The sequence below is a fragment of the Galendromus occidentalis genome, unplaced genomic scaffold (genome assembly GCF_000255335.2).
Source record: "Galendromus occidentalis unplaced genomic scaffold, Mocc_1.1 scf7180000075620, whole genome shotgun sequence".
In the NCBI taxonomy this organism is placed as follows: Eukaryota; Metazoa; Arthropoda; class Arachnida; order Mesostigmata; family Phytoseiidae; genus Galendromus; species Galendromus occidentalis.
The window spans coordinates 29,504-43,418 of record NW_003803610.1 but is presented as its reverse complement, the minus strand read 5'-3'; the positions used below and the strand labels follow the sequence as shown (position 1 = coordinate 43,418).

Below are 13,915 nucleotides of genomic sequence, written 5' to 3'. Positions count from 1 at the left end.
AAATCGGTTCGCGCGCCACCGTGTAGGAATCCTCGCGAAATGGCAAGAAAAAACGCCATTCTTCAAACTTCCGCCGAAAAAAGCCCGGAGCTGGATAGTGCCGCGAAGAGGTGGTCGGTCAGACTCTCTAAGAAGAGGGGAGTCTAGAAAAAAATATCAGCTTGGATGCCGCTAGATGCAAAAAGTTGCAGGTGCAAACGATTGGGGGCCGGTTATCCCGGGAGTAGATCAGCGTGGGAGGAGTCGGCAAACGAAGTTTCAAGGGAGAATCGGAAGGCGAGCTGGCCGGAAAGGAGCAGCACCGCTCGCCGCTTTTTTGTCCTCCAATGGCGCCGCGGAGCCGTCCGACTGGGTCTATGACTGGACTCCCATTTATGTCTCCATTACGATGTCCGCGGGTACGCCAGGTGGGGTTCAACCAAGCTCGGGGCTGCAGAGGTGCATGGCTCGTGCGGGAATTCCGATGAGGTGCCCATCGTTTGGCACCGAGGAGAGAAGCTTTCCGGACTAGCAAGGATAGATTTTCCAGATAGTAGAGCTCTGCGAAACCTTTTTCCCCAAACGGGAACGTTCATTTTCGGATAAGAAGGTATAAAGGATGGTATGTACTATGTTACTGCGGGGGGGCCGGCGCCAACAGGTCAGACGTAGGGAAAATGATGCGTTCGGGACCAGCAAGAGGATGGAAACGGCGAGGACTTCCGTGGAGGCGAGGAGAAGGCTTCGGGTACCTATGTGTTGATAGAAGACTGGTGAAGAGCGCAGGAGAGGTCATCATTAGACGGATCGTTGTACCTGCCTAATAAGTTCTCCAGACAGTCTTGAGGCGAGGAAGTCTGAGGGGCTACTTCGAATCGAGTGAGACGGCGATGATCAGTTCTGGGCAAGGTCTTGCTCCAAAATGAGCGGGAGGCTCACTGCATAAAGCTGTTTGGAGTGAAGGAGCAGCTCTGAGCAGGTGTCTCATCGGGTATCAGCAAGTAGGCGAATAACCATCATCTGGAGTCCGCGAAAAACGTACGATCCGGAAGCCGTCAAACTCCCCGCAATCAGCGTTTATGAGTCGAATATTGAAGGACCTCGCGATCGATGCCTTCAAGCGCAGAGCTTCATTCTCGGTCTCGACTCTTAATGGCGGCTTCCGGGAGTTATTCGAGATTAAACGAGAAACTGATTCCGATTTCCATTCGCAGAGAACGGGAGTCAAGGTCGGAAGTGCCACGGAGGAGTTAGAGCTCCAAACTCTGAACAGGATGGATCGTATCTCCGACGCTTGATGATTTGCTACTCCATTCAGGAGAAACTACCTGATTGTAGAGCGTGCAGCCGGACCAATGAAGCACAGCTTTATTCGTCGCCATCATTCCTCTCAAGCCGGCTCGACTCCCGACTCAGACTCACGAATATCCGGGGACTTGCGTAGATCATGGGAGATAGGTATTTCGTTAAGGGTAAACGTTGCTATGGTGATCGCTACGTTTCCATCATACTGAACTTGGCAAGAGATTTCGAGACCTTCAGGACTCCAGCTGGGGAATCAGTAGACTACTAGTCGGCCTGCAGGAACATGGAGGAAAAGTTTCCAGGCCGCTCTGTTCACAGGTCGGGCTTAGCGGCGTCGAAGTCCAATCGTCTTCAAAATCTTCGTGAGAGAATGAGCGATGAAAGTTCCCGGGAATGGTGAATTTATGGAAATTTCCCTTTTCTTCGGACTCCCAAGCTATTCGAACGCCGACTCCAGGATTGATTCTGCTTCGGCCGCATGAACGGCGCCGACGCCCACAGCGGGCACTCCTAGGGGTCCTCTACCACGGTATAGCATCTGGAGGGTAGGTAGGGAAATCGAATGAGCAAACTCCAGGCGCGAATGCATCCGTGCTTCCGGCTCTGCGTATCGGATACAAATCAATGTGAATCACCTGAATGTTCAGGAAATTCCTGATGCGAGGATTGATGAAGGACCAGGCTCCCTGATTCTGGTGTTCCTCTTGGGCCCAGACCACTTCCTTCATGTTCGGGTATGTGGAAAGAGTTTCCGCTATGCGCGCCACGGGCAGAGGACACAGTTGTTCGAGGCGCACGATGGCGACGTCGTTCCGCTTCTTGATCTTCCGCTTCGATTCGAGCGCGAAGTAATGTTTACCGTTGCATAAAATTATCCGTCTCACAGCGCTGCGGTCGCTGTCCTCTCTGGAGGTCAACACTGTTTGGAATGAGGTTCCTGAAATGGGTCCGGCGTTCTAAGCGAGTTCTTCGGCACGAATTGCTGTGCATGAAAGTCGGAGTCCCTATCACCATACCAGTAGCCATTTCTTCAAGCGACGAGGAAGCTCCGTCTAATCTCAAGATTAGTTTCGGGGACGCAACGATGAGTGGTTTCCGGAAGTTTGTCAGCATCTGTCGTCTGATAAGATGGAAGTATTGGGCCGAGGTCGTCGGATTTACAAATCTAAAATTCACGTCTTCAGAATCCGGCATGTCCTGCTCATTGCTGTCACACATCTGAGGACGATAAGAAGTCAGAGTTGATAGAGAGGACAGGTTTTCTGAGGCCAAGGCTCGCAAACGATGGCCATTCCGGACTGGTTAAACGGCTGTCGATACTGCTGATAATGATGATCGTACTCGCCTGAAGGAATCTTTCGATGCGGCACGATGAATGCTCTGGTCCGGCTCCATCCATCCCATGGGGGAGTAGGATAATGACCCCACTCTGTAAGAGCCATTTCCGTTCGCCCGAGGTAATGAGAGTGTCTAACACCACCTGGGCGCTGTTGTGGAAGTCACCAAATTGCGCTTCCCAAATGACGAGGTTTTCTGGACTTTCTAGACTGAATCCGTACTCGAAAGCCATCACAGCTTCTTCGCTGAGCGGCGAGTTGGCGACTTCAAGGAAACCCTGGTCGGGTCTCAAATTGTTCAGCGTGATGATGCGGTCTTCGGTATCGTTATCGACAAGCTCAATATGACGCTGACTGAATGTGCCTCGTCCCACGTCTTGTCCACAGAGACGAACATTGTATCCCTGAGATTTGCGAGTGGATCAGAGCGTTAGAGACTTGACGCGTTTCAACACCGTGAGGGAGGACGCACCACGAGCACTAACTTGGTAGAGCAAAGATCCGAAAGCAAGCAACTCTGCCATAGCCCAATCTAGTTTTTGTCCTTCGGTGAATTTTCTCGTCCGCTCGTTTATCACAACCTTCCGTAGGTGGGGATGAACTTTCTGCAAAGAAGACGAGCGAATGAGAGCCGAGTCCGGGACATCCTCTTGAGAGGTCTTCAGACACCTTCTTCTGTTTTAGGCGAAAACTGATTCTGAAGCTTTGGAAGGAGTCGCTATCCAACTCACGAAACTCTCCGGAGTTTCCACGGACTTCAGCCCGATGTATTGGAGAACGTCCTTCGGGAACCCCGTGTCAACGGTCAAGAGTGCATCTCGGGGAGCCGTTCCCATTGACTTCCATCTACCGTTGAAACATTGCGATTGCGCCTGAGTGATCTCGAGTCTCTTGAAACCATCATTTAGGATGCGTGAATGGCTCTCGAGCAGATTCTCCACCTCTGCTTCAGTGACGACGCCCTCGGCCTGGCGAGAGAGGATGTCTTGTGAGACTCGACGGGCTGAGCCCCCGTGGGCTAAAATGACCGGGCATGAAACTCGGCTGATTTGTATTCCCGTGTCACCTACCACCAGCCTGCTTGCGTAAAGATCCGGAACAGACCCGCGCGAGCGAATTTCTCTATACATGACGGGGTTCGTGAAAGTTGGGTCATCCATCTCGTTGTGTCCCCATCGTCGGAAGCACCACATGTCAACCAAAACATCCCCTCCGAAACATTGTCTGGAAAGGCGATTCTCGTACTACTTCCTCTATCCAGCGAGGTCGAGCCACTCAGATTCCCCATGATGATCACAATACAGACTATTTCCCTCCGAAAGCTCACCTGTAGTCGAGAGCAAGTTGAGCGACCGTGCAAACTGCTTCAGGATGATCACCATTTACGTGAAGGATTGGCGCGCCGATTGTCTTCATCACATCCGAATTGTAGAAAGACGATTTGCCAAGCATAGTTGGTGTCGTATAACCCACCTTGAAAGACGCTCCGCAGTCAAAAGCGTTTCGGATGATTCCTTTCCGTCGAGCTCCGCGGGTGCTCTGATAGTGACCTAATCTTCCCCGTCTTCCCGTTCTCCCGTCTTCCCGTCTTCCCGTTCTCCCGTCTTCCCGTCTTCCCGTCTTCCCGTCCTCCCGTCTTCCCGTCTTCCCGTTCTCCCGTCTTCCCGTTCTCCCGTTCTCCCGTCTTCCCGTTCTCCCGTTCTCCCGTCTTCCCGTTCTCCCGTCTTCCCGTTCTCCCGTCTTCCCGTTCTCCCGTCTTCCCGTTCTCCCGTCTTCCCGTTCTCCCGTCTTCCCGTTCTCCCGTCTTCCCGTCTTCCCTTCCTCCCGTTTTCCCCTCTCCCGCCTTCCCTTTCAACCGTCTTCCCTTTCAGCCGTCTCCCTGTTCTACCGTCTTCCCTTTCAGCCGTCTCCCTGTTCTACCGTCTTCCCTTTCAGCCGTCTCCCTGTTCTACCGTTTTCCCCTCTTCCCCTCTAAACCGGGGGTCCTCAGAGGTCTCCCCACAGCTATCGAGCAACTTTTTCCCGCCGCGGCGATGAATCAACGGGAATACGTATTGAACGCATCTGGACGATCCGCAGCGACAATGATTGCAGTAATTCTTGTGATATGTTCATACGATGAAGTTATGGAACGAATTGTTAGTTGTCACGTAACAAGCGGATCGTGACATATTCTCCCGTCTTCGCGTTTTTCCGCTTCCCGTTCTTCCGTCTTCCCGTCTTGCCGTTCTCCCGTCTTCCCGTTCTCCCGTCTTCCCGTTCTCCCGTCTTCCCGTTCTCCCGTCTTCCCGTTCTCCCGTCTTCCCGTTCCCCCGTCTTCCCGTTCTCCCGTCTTCCCGTTCTCCCGTCTCCCCGTTCTCCCGTCTTCCCGTTCACCCGTCTTTCCCTTCACCCGTCTTTCCCTTCACCCGTCTTTCCCTTCACCCGTCTTTCCCTTCACCCGTCTTCTCCTTCTCCCGTCTTCCCCGGGGGGATCCTCAGAGGTCTCCCCGGAGCTATCGAGCATCTTTTCACCGCCGCGGCGATGAATCAACGGGAATACGTATTGAACGCATCTGGACGATCTGCAGCGACAAAGATTGCACTAATTCATGTGAGATGTTCATACGATGAAGTTATGGAACCAATTCTTAGTTGTGAAGTATCCAGCGGATCGTGACATATTCATCTCATCGACCTATGATTCAAAGAATGAACGGTAGAAAACTTCAATGCGGTGACTCTTGTGTCCTCAAGTCCAGTCTCTCTTTCGAACAGGGATTTCGCTCACAATCAGTGAGGAGGGATCGGGAAAGTATGAGAAAAGCTGGTCTATTCGGTCCGATTTCGACTCTGGATCCCCACAGAACGTGGAAACTCCTAATGCTTAGCTGTTTCACTTGAGTTCGGTCGGAACATTCGCTATAGCTCCCACCAAGAAGCACTCTGAGCACTCCCTCTGACTGCAGAGAATGCCCTATCCGGAGGATCTCGGAAGAGAGCCACCTGAGGATACGTGGGACGGATGATCGTACCCTCTGCTTAATCGGACCGGAATCCGGATTCTCGAATGTGGTGTTCACTCCGGTCAGTCGGACCAACCGCTCATCGGGCCCGAGGAGGCTCGGTCAAGAGGGCCTACACCCGAAATTGGTGAATTATCGCTATTCCTAGTGCAGGATGCGAGGGCATCGAGACGACAACCCACCCTCTTCTCCCGGTCGGCTCTCCGGTAAACTGTGTGGAGTTTCGCGCGGTGTTCTCGCCCTGTTTCCCACGTGGATGCTGCTATCACCCATGAACGGCAGGTCCCGTTCCGCCGCCTCAGGAATGTTTGAACAATGTCCTGAGTTTCGACGGCTTCGTGCGGAGAAGCCAATCAACAGTCCATACATGCCCATGGTCTTCGAGGAGGGCTCAAGCGGCAGGCCAACACTCCGACTATTCGACGGAGATATCAGGTTTCCGATACTATCGAAGATAGTGCAGCAGGTTTTCTGCGCCCGACGCTCAACTCAGTATCAAACCTTGCCTATGTAGGGTGCCTTCAGTCACCGGGTCTCTCCGCCCTAAGTTTTCACGGCTTTCGATTCTCTGCGTGCATGTTCCGCAAATACGGAAGATGCCAAGCTCACGGTACTATGCACAGGCAAATTGATCGAGTCATTTCAAGGATGTCCACCGATTGTTCCACGAACTTACTGACCTGATTATTCACTATGAGGTGCAAGGATCCCCCTGTTTTGAAATGCGGGAGCCCAGATAGAAGGAGAGTCTCCATAATGACACCTTGGCCGGCGAATGAGGCATCCCCATGGATTTGAAGCGGCAAAACCCACGAGTTGTGATAATCAGTCGAATTGCAGAGCGAGCTGTAGCGATCGTTTCCCAGAAGCTGTTGTAAACGCGCGCGGGCCTTGCCCACGGCCATCGGAGCGGAAGCTTCAAGATGAGAGGGGTTTGGGAGCAAACTCACGCGCAAGTTCCCCTGAAAACACGATGTTCAGACTTCGGTTCGGGTCAATACGCGTAGACGCTGACAGACAGGATCCTTCGCTCACAGGAACGTCGGTCGCGACTGTCGTGCGTCCGTTAATTGCCCGAATCACGGGAAAATAACGGAACCTCAATCACATCGATGAGTCTCGGATGTCGATGTTGTTGATGTGTGAATGAGGAGAAAGATTTCTGCCCGTCCGAATCGGAATATGTCTCGTACTTTCGGTCGTACAATATCGTATATGGCATCATTCCATACGTAATGAACTGCTCAGGGACGAACTTGAACTTCTGTGGAGGTGAACAAGTGGCTCAAAACGTCCCCGGTAGCACTTGGATGCTTGAATGTTTCATACTCGGGCAATCCTCTCATCTTGCGGAAAACTGTTTCGACAGGGAAATTGAGAAGTCCCGTCAGTAGGTTCAGCCGGCCTCGGTGGGGTGTCGCGATTATGAGGTCTGTTATGCCGCCTGAAGGAGAAATATTCCGAGTCTCTGTGAGATGCTCATCAAGCCGAAAAGCGCCGTATTAGATTCCTTGTGCGGGGATGGGGAATTCATAAGAAATCAAGACACTTCACTCACTTATCGGAGCTTGCAGGAATAACTGCAAGAAGAAGGCTTGCATGCTCTCAGCCCCCTCTCCCCCATAACGTTTAGTCGTGGCGAACTTGTTGGCTACAAAATGATCGAAATTCTGAGATTCGAGAAGAGCTCTCAGGATCTGCTTCTGGAACTCTTTCGTCGGAGTTGCCGATAGATAGAGGTCCCGCTCTAAGGATTTGATGAACCAATCACGCCGCGTTCGGTCCTGGATGTCGAGGAAAAAGGTGAAAATGGGAAGAAGAAGGCAGGTCGAGTCGAGTTCCTGTGTGAGGTGAGAATATCTTAGGGAACTCACGAGGTGCATAAACTCCAGTCCGATGTTTCCCCCATAAATGGCGAGCATGCGTTTATACCACTCGTCAACGGTCCCAGTTTGCCCTGCATAGTCCAGGAGGGTGTCCCGTGACAAGCCAAAATCCTCGGGCTCGATTTTTTCTGCAGCTCTTAGACCAAGGAAGAGATTGTTAGTTAGGGGAACGGCTCAAATCGAATGCAGTAGACTCGACATCGGTTTTCAGCTTCCCTACTCACGGTTCTTGAAGCGTCGCTTTGACGCTGCCGAGGGGATTGACGTTAGCGTGTCGATGACCGTGTTGCCGGATCGCGGTGGCTAAGCGCTGTATGCGAGCATCGTCTAGGAAGAGACACGGAAACAGAGAATTCGTGGATGCGTTAATCGCATCGTTCTTCAGAGCTCGGGTACCGGGAGAATTCAATGAAGGAGAAGCGATAGAGACGTATGAAGGTAAGAACGAGAGGACGGCGAGTTGGTCGATGACGTGGACGCGGAAGCTGATCATAGAAAAACCCAATAGGACTCCAATACTCGGTGCCTCGTGCTCTTCGAGGTGCCGATACCCAGCACTAGGGAGAGGTAATATCTTCTCGAACTTAGAGTGCTTTTTTATTCCTACTTTGTGGAGATCGCTCGAATCTTAGCCGGGGTCTTCTAGAGCTCATCGATAGACGGTTCCATTCGATCACAACGGCGAACTAACCTTCGTTCAGTCGCTTTGAGGTGCAGTAAGATCTGTAGGCCTTGAAATATACCGCCCTTTGACGGAACATTTTGCATCGGAGTTTCCCTCTGAATTATTTTCTTCCCGAAACCGGAGCTCGGCGCGAACATTCGATTTACAGAACACTTTCGGTTGTTCGGAGTCGTCACAGTTCGAAGGAGGACCGTGGTGTCGCTGCTGATCCCAGTCGAGGCGAGACTCTTATCGTATCTGGCGCGGTTTGCAGATTTACGGCGCACGCTGCGGTGATAAGTGACATAACCAATATTTTCTTGTGATTCCCAATCTGCTTGAAAACGAAACTTCAACGGATGTGGAGTAAGACGCATGACATGGGCTCGATGCGATACCGTAATGTGCCGCCCGCCTCCTCATATCAATGAGCTTTATTCCGACACCGAACTAGTCACCGATTTCGTGTTGGTCGGAATCTGCTCCACATCACCGAAGAATTCGAGGTTTTTCGCTGAGTTCGTTGCCTTGCCGAGCAGATGATCTCTCCCGGATACGCACCTCGACCACAGAGCCTGCGCAAATCAGCACCGCCGGCGCCCACTTCCTTCCGTGACAGCCCTGTGGGGAAGTTTCACTCGGACGCTCGCGAAACGCCAACCGACGAATCTGATAGAGCGCTGTGTGACGGCTGATTCTGCTCAGCTGGGACTCATAAGGCAGCGGGAGCATACGCTGTCAGCCGCTTACAGCCGAACCTTCTTCTCCGGCGCATTCTGTGAGCGGATGGCTCTGCTAGAAGATCTCCCCTCTCATCTACGGAGGCTTCTCTGGCGCCATTCGGCTGCCTCCGTAGATGCGGGGAGGTGTTCGAGAAAGAAGGCAGTCGGCCAAAATAATGCTTCCGGAACAATAAAAGCCAACGATTTCATTTTCTTCGATCATCTGTATGAGCCTCGCTATCGACATCTACGCAGTGAGGGTCCAGCCCACAACCTCGTAGACCGTTGAATCCATCTGCATCATAGGACTCCCCCGTCGGCAGCGACTCACTTCGGGGAGAGCGTGCCGCAAAAACAGGCGATCCTCCGGTGCGAAAAACCCGTGAATCTTGCAATCAATCAGATTCACTTTCTGATATTGAACGGAGCAGTGCCTACTAGGCAGCCAAAGATCTATATCGAAGTATCTCGAAGAGTAGACTGCAAAGAAGGCAAATGAGATGAGGACTCTATGATCTTTAGGCACGCCATCGACTTTGGTCACAAGCGGAAGAAAAGTCATCGGGATGTTGTCTGGAGATGAGCCAACCAGTCTTCGTGAGCTTCCAGAGAGGTGGTACAGATCGTCTCGCGGTTTGCGTTTTCCAAAAGAGCAGCGATGGAATCTGAAAAAAACGCGCAACACAAACTCAGTAACTCCCTTCCCTGGGGAAGGCCCAACAAAGTTCCGTGGATGACGAGCTTGTTTGATCCGGGACTCGATAATTTCGCTGCCTGCGACACCTCCCGCATACTTTACAATTTTGGCTTCTGTTCGCGATTCCGCGGTCTGCATGGAATGAGCACACCTCATCACAAGGCGTGCCGAGTGGAAGAGGGGCAAGGGGCCAAGCCCCCTTCTCTTGAAACATTTCTTCTCAAGACCTCTTTCCATATCATAGAGCTCCATGTTGGTGCTGATCATCTGCCCCCAGCACGACAAAGGCCCAACCCCCTGCCTTTTTTGCATTTTAAGAACTTTGTGTGCTCTCTCTGAGCGAAATCCCGCGCGACTTCATCTCGGGAACGCAGCGAGACTCTTGCTAGACCGTTTCGGACTTCGGGATCCAGAGGCCTATGTTGGGGAATGATTCCTCGCTGTGAACGGTGCTCGGGGTCACTCGAATTCGAGTAGATTAGCGCTGATGCGAGCTAATTGGGAGGCTCGGGTCACTCTCCAGGAAGCGCGATTATCGGTACATCAGATCTACATACATAACATAGGTACATGCGCGTTCATGCATTTCCACCCCAAGCTATATAAATTCCCGTCGTTCTATCCGTTCCCGGCTCCAATCTATAGGCGGGAATACGAATGGATAGATCCTTAAAATATCGAGTTTGCCGGATCTCGTGGATATGAGCTGAATCACCCGACATCCGGTGGATTGGACTCGGCGAAATGACCATTGCTTCAAGAGGGAACCGCATGAACGTAATCGGGGAATCGTCCGGGCACGTAAGAGGAGCAATTCGAGCCACAAGCCGTGTACGAATGGGGGAAGAAGGACTCATGAGGAAATGAGTCGTTGCCTCGCCGAGAATGATCACGATGATTATTCGAAAGGGGCATTCATTTATTTTCCCGTCCAACAACTCGTTTTCACTTTTTCTTAGCACCTCCTTTCTTAGATGCTGACGCTGCTGTTTTCGCAGCCGGAGCAGCGGCTTTTTTCGGAGCCTCCTTCGCTGGGACGGGCGCAGCGGTTTTCTTGCCGGTAGGAGCGGTCGTTGGAGCAGACTTAGCGGCGGGCTTCGCGGCAGGGGGGGCAGGAGCTCCCTTCTTGCCGACATCTTTGCCTTTCGCAGCGGGTGCTGCGGGCTTGCCCTTAGCAGGCGCCGTAGGCACGGCAGCCTTGGCCTGAGGTTTGATGTCCTTCTTCAGAACTTCAACAGTCGCCTTGGCTTTCTTGGCGGGGGCGCTATCCGCTGAAGACTGCGATTCCCGAGTCGATCTCCTCTTGCGAATGAGCTCGGCTTTCTTGTCGGCCGCTTCCTTGGTACGCTGAGCGAGTAGCTTGGCGTACTCAGCCTGTTGCTCTTGCTTCCGAGCGATTCGTGCCTTCTTGAGGGCGATCTTCCTGCGCTTGTGCTGGAGCATCTGCGACGTTATCAGACGCTGGATCTTGGGTGCCTTGGTCTTGGGCTTCTTCAGCTTCCCTTCAGATCCTAAGAAGACGAAACGTAGTGTTTATTCATCAGACCTTAATATTCATGTAAGAGAAGAATGGGTCGGTAGAGCAGAGGTTTGAATCGGATCGGATGAAAGAGATTGTCGCTACATGAATCGTGGAGGGACGGGATAGTGTCATAGGCTCTTAGTACACGAATGCCATCTCAAAGCAGTCATGTGTGGAGCACTATCTTATTCTTCCGGCACCAAATTGACGCCGACAATTAGGTCTATTGCAGCGTAACTCAACGGCAGCGGGCATGAATGTGATGGTGGCGGCAACCGATGACTGAACTAAGCGAGCTCACCTTCCTTCGGGGTGATTGGCCTGCGGACGACGTACTGTTTTACATCATCCTCTTTCGAGAGGTTGAAGAGCTTCCTGATCTTCGAGGCTCTCTTGGGACCAAGTCGACGGGGAACGGTCTTATCGGTCAAACCCTCGATCTCAGCCTCACCCTTCCTACGAACCACTAGGGAAAGAACCGAGAGGTTGGAGTCGACGATGCATCCCCGCACAGACTTCCTCTTGCGTTCACCATTCCGACGTGGACGATAGCAACTATGGCCCTTGGACAAGAGCAACCGGACACGACCATTGGAGAGGATGCCCTGCTTCATGGGGAAACCTTGCTTGTCGTTTCCTCCAGTGATACGGAACACGTAGCTGGAAAGAAGATTCAACCCTGTCAGTCTCGGAAGGACTTCGAATCCGGGGGTAGCGGAAACGCCGGATGCGCTCATAAGCGAATAATGAGGATTCCTCTATACACTCGCGACTGATGTCATCGATAGATCCGCTCGAAGATTTCGCTCTCAGTCATCGAAGATAAGGGATCAATGTCTTTTCGTCCTTGCAGCTACGATCCTGGATCGCAGATAGCTCTAGGCCGAACTTATCAGGAGACCTTGAATGAATTTTCCCAGCAGGGCCACGTAGCCGTGCTTCGAAGTCCCGGGCATCCCCGATCAGGTCATGCTCCCGAGGACGGATACCGGGAGCAAATGTTTTCGATCGCGTCGTTTTCGGGTACCCGCGAGTCGGTTTTCCGCGGAGATTGCAGCCCCCTCACTCATGCGCGAGCGGCAGCGTCCTCGCGGCTCCTGATTAAATGTACTGCACGTTTGCAAGCGAAGCTCCAAACGAGCTGAGCCTCCGACCGCCCGGAGGTATCCCCATCGATCTGAGAGTACATCCGGCAGAAGCCCAGGAGCGGACATTCTTCTGGGTAGAGCGCCCAACCGCACGGATGCAGCTCTAGCCGTATGCGTCGAGCATGCCGAAGCTGTGGGTTTCAAGAGATCATCAAAAGGACGTCACTTCTGCAGACCAAGCTTGCGACAGGCTTTCATCATGCAAGATTCCCGTTTTCCCGTAAGAGTCGCGCAAAAGCTCTCAGGACTCGATCGGTCGGTTGTGAGGAGCCACACGCGGATCTACTTCACAGGATAGGGAATCATCGGCGTTATGTGGATGGCAGAGAAGTCAAGCGGACTCTAGAGAAAGGCTCCACGGAAAAAACATGGACGACAGCACTCGATTCGGAATTGAGTCTCTTCGTCATTGAGGCTATGGGACCGCTGGCAGACAGATCTGAGACAATTTCATCAGAAAGACTCCTTCCCTCTGGAGTAGCACCAAATCAGCTCATCTGTCGTGTCATTCTGAAAGCCACGTGGTTGCAGCGGGACGAATGCTCCGAACGCGAGAGCCGCCACACGGGACGGGAGGATAAGAAAACAAGTGATACATATGCTTGCCGGCGAGCTTACCCCTTCCATTCGTCGCCGAGAGAATCGGCTTCGACCTCCTGAGCCATCCGCTTCTCGTAGAATGGACGAAGCTTCTTCTCATCATCGATTTCGATCAGTTTCTGACATCCCGTGGCTGGGTAGCTTATGTTGAGCTGTGAAAACAAGGATTTCAGCCTCCCTCATGAAGTCAACGTGCGAGCGAAATCAACTCCGTGATTCCCTCGGACAGGTTGAGCAAGCACAACACGGATCACGATATACAAGGAATCGCAATCGTGATGTATGATGTATGGAGGATAGAAGAGAAAAATATCAGGGGTAGAGCCGAATCTGTCCAAATCACGGAGAGAACAGCGAAATATCGAGAAACTTCAAGTCAGGTCGGGGGAGCGATGGGTGGGGGGCAAAAGCCTCGGGATATCACTCAAGGAGAGACACAGTTACACTAAAAAAATGTGGAAATTTCACCTTCATGATGGCGTGTGCACCTCGAGCAGGACGCCTGCGGCGGAAAAGACCGATCGGATTCGAAACCGAAACCACTCTAGTAGCAGACCGAATCCAGACAGAAATCCGAAAAATGCGCTCATCAGCATCACTACTCGCCGACTGGTACCTTGTCTTGTCTGGAGCAATCGACGGCCTAATGTCTCATGCGTCATGCGTGACTTTAATAAGCCTCGATCTGTGGCTTGAGAGCGGAGAAAGATACTCGCTCCATGCGCTCCACGAATGTTCCGATCTTCTCGCTCACGCATTGCGACATCTGTCGCTCTCGGACAAACTCAGCGCCGATGCTCATTTTACTTGACGCTTATTTTCGTTCGATGCAGCCTCAGCGGAGGCACAGGAGGATCTACGGAGGATAACGAGTGATACCTTAGAAATCCTTACTCCCTAAGCCCTGGTTCCTCAACAAGAATCAGTATCGACCAGCTTCGAGAACCGAACCCTAAGACCTCCCCAACGATGGTGGCACGTTGTGTCGCAGCATTGGTCGCTCGCGGAAGTTCGTACGTTCTGGGTGATATTATTCATTGATCCTAAGGG

The 13,915-nt window shown here is 52.4% G+C and overlaps 2 protein-coding genes across 2 annotated transcripts; both read right to left on the bottom strand.

Annotated features, from left to right (window-relative positions):
• Positions 1 to 1,404: 1,404 nt before the first annotated feature.
• LOC100904881 (probable 2-oxoglutarate dehydrogenase E1 component DHKTD1, mitochondrial) lies at positions 1,405 to 8,389 on the bottom strand. Its single transcript, XM_003737854.1, has 14 exons — positions 8,204 to 8,389; positions 7,737 to 7,839; positions 7,501 to 7,648; positions 7,185 to 7,410; positions 6,883 to 7,070; positions 6,307 to 6,588; positions 3,949 to 4,094; positions 3,692 to 3,845; positions 3,353 to 3,589; positions 3,107 to 3,226; positions 2,630 to 3,025; positions 2,301 to 2,502; positions 1,920 to 2,221; positions 1,405 to 1,822 (listed from the first exon to the last, which is right to left on the bottom strand). Exons 1-14 carry the CDS (start codon positions 8,271 to 8,273, stop codon positions 1,721 to 1,723), a joined length of 2,676 nt encoding a protein of 891 aa, XP_003737902.1. The 5' UTR covers positions 8,274 to 8,389; the 3' UTR covers positions 1,405 to 1,720.
• A 2,107-nt stretch (positions 8,390 to 10,496) lies between these two features.
• On the bottom strand, positions 10,497 to 13,388 carry RpS6 (ribosomal protein S6). Its single transcript, XM_003737847.2, has 4 exons — positions 13,334 to 13,388; positions 12,884 to 13,017; positions 11,419 to 11,777; positions 10,497 to 11,106 (listed from the first exon to the last, which is right to left on the bottom strand). Exons 1-4 carry the CDS (start codon positions 13,337 to 13,339, stop codon positions 10,541 to 10,543), a joined length of 1,065 nt encoding a protein of 354 aa, XP_003737895.1. The 5' UTR covers positions 13,340 to 13,388; the 3' UTR covers positions 10,497 to 10,540.
• Between the last annotated feature and the right edge of the window lie 527 nt (positions 13,389 to 13,915).

What these genes read in the sequence shown, in the direction of transcription:
- LOC100904881 (XM_003737854.1), bottom strand. Translation starts at nt 8,273, where the DNA reads ATGTTCCGTCAAAGGGCGGTATATTTCAAGGCCTACAGATCTTACTGC. An exon ending in AAAGCGACGCTTCAAGAACC is followed by an intron (nt 7,649 to 7,736) that starts GTGAGTAGGGAA and finishes CCTTGGTCTAAG; the next exon opens with AGCTGCAGAAAAAATCGAGC. An exon ending in GACTGGAGTTTATGCACCTC is followed by an intron (nt 7,411 to 7,500) that starts GTGAGTTCCCTA and finishes CTCGACATCCAG; the next exon opens with GACCGAACGCGGCGTGATTG.
- RpS6 (XM_003737847.2), bottom strand. An exon ending in CTCGGCGACGAATGGAAGGG is followed by an intron (nt 11,778 to 12,883) that starts GTAAGCTCGCCG and finishes TCTTCTTTCCAG; the next exon opens with CTACGTGTTCCGTATCACTG. An exon ending in GCCAATCACCCCGAAGGAAG is followed by an intron (nt 11,107 to 11,418) that starts GTGAGCTCGCTT and finishes TCGTCTTCTTAG; the next exon opens with GATCTGAAGGGAAGCTGAAG.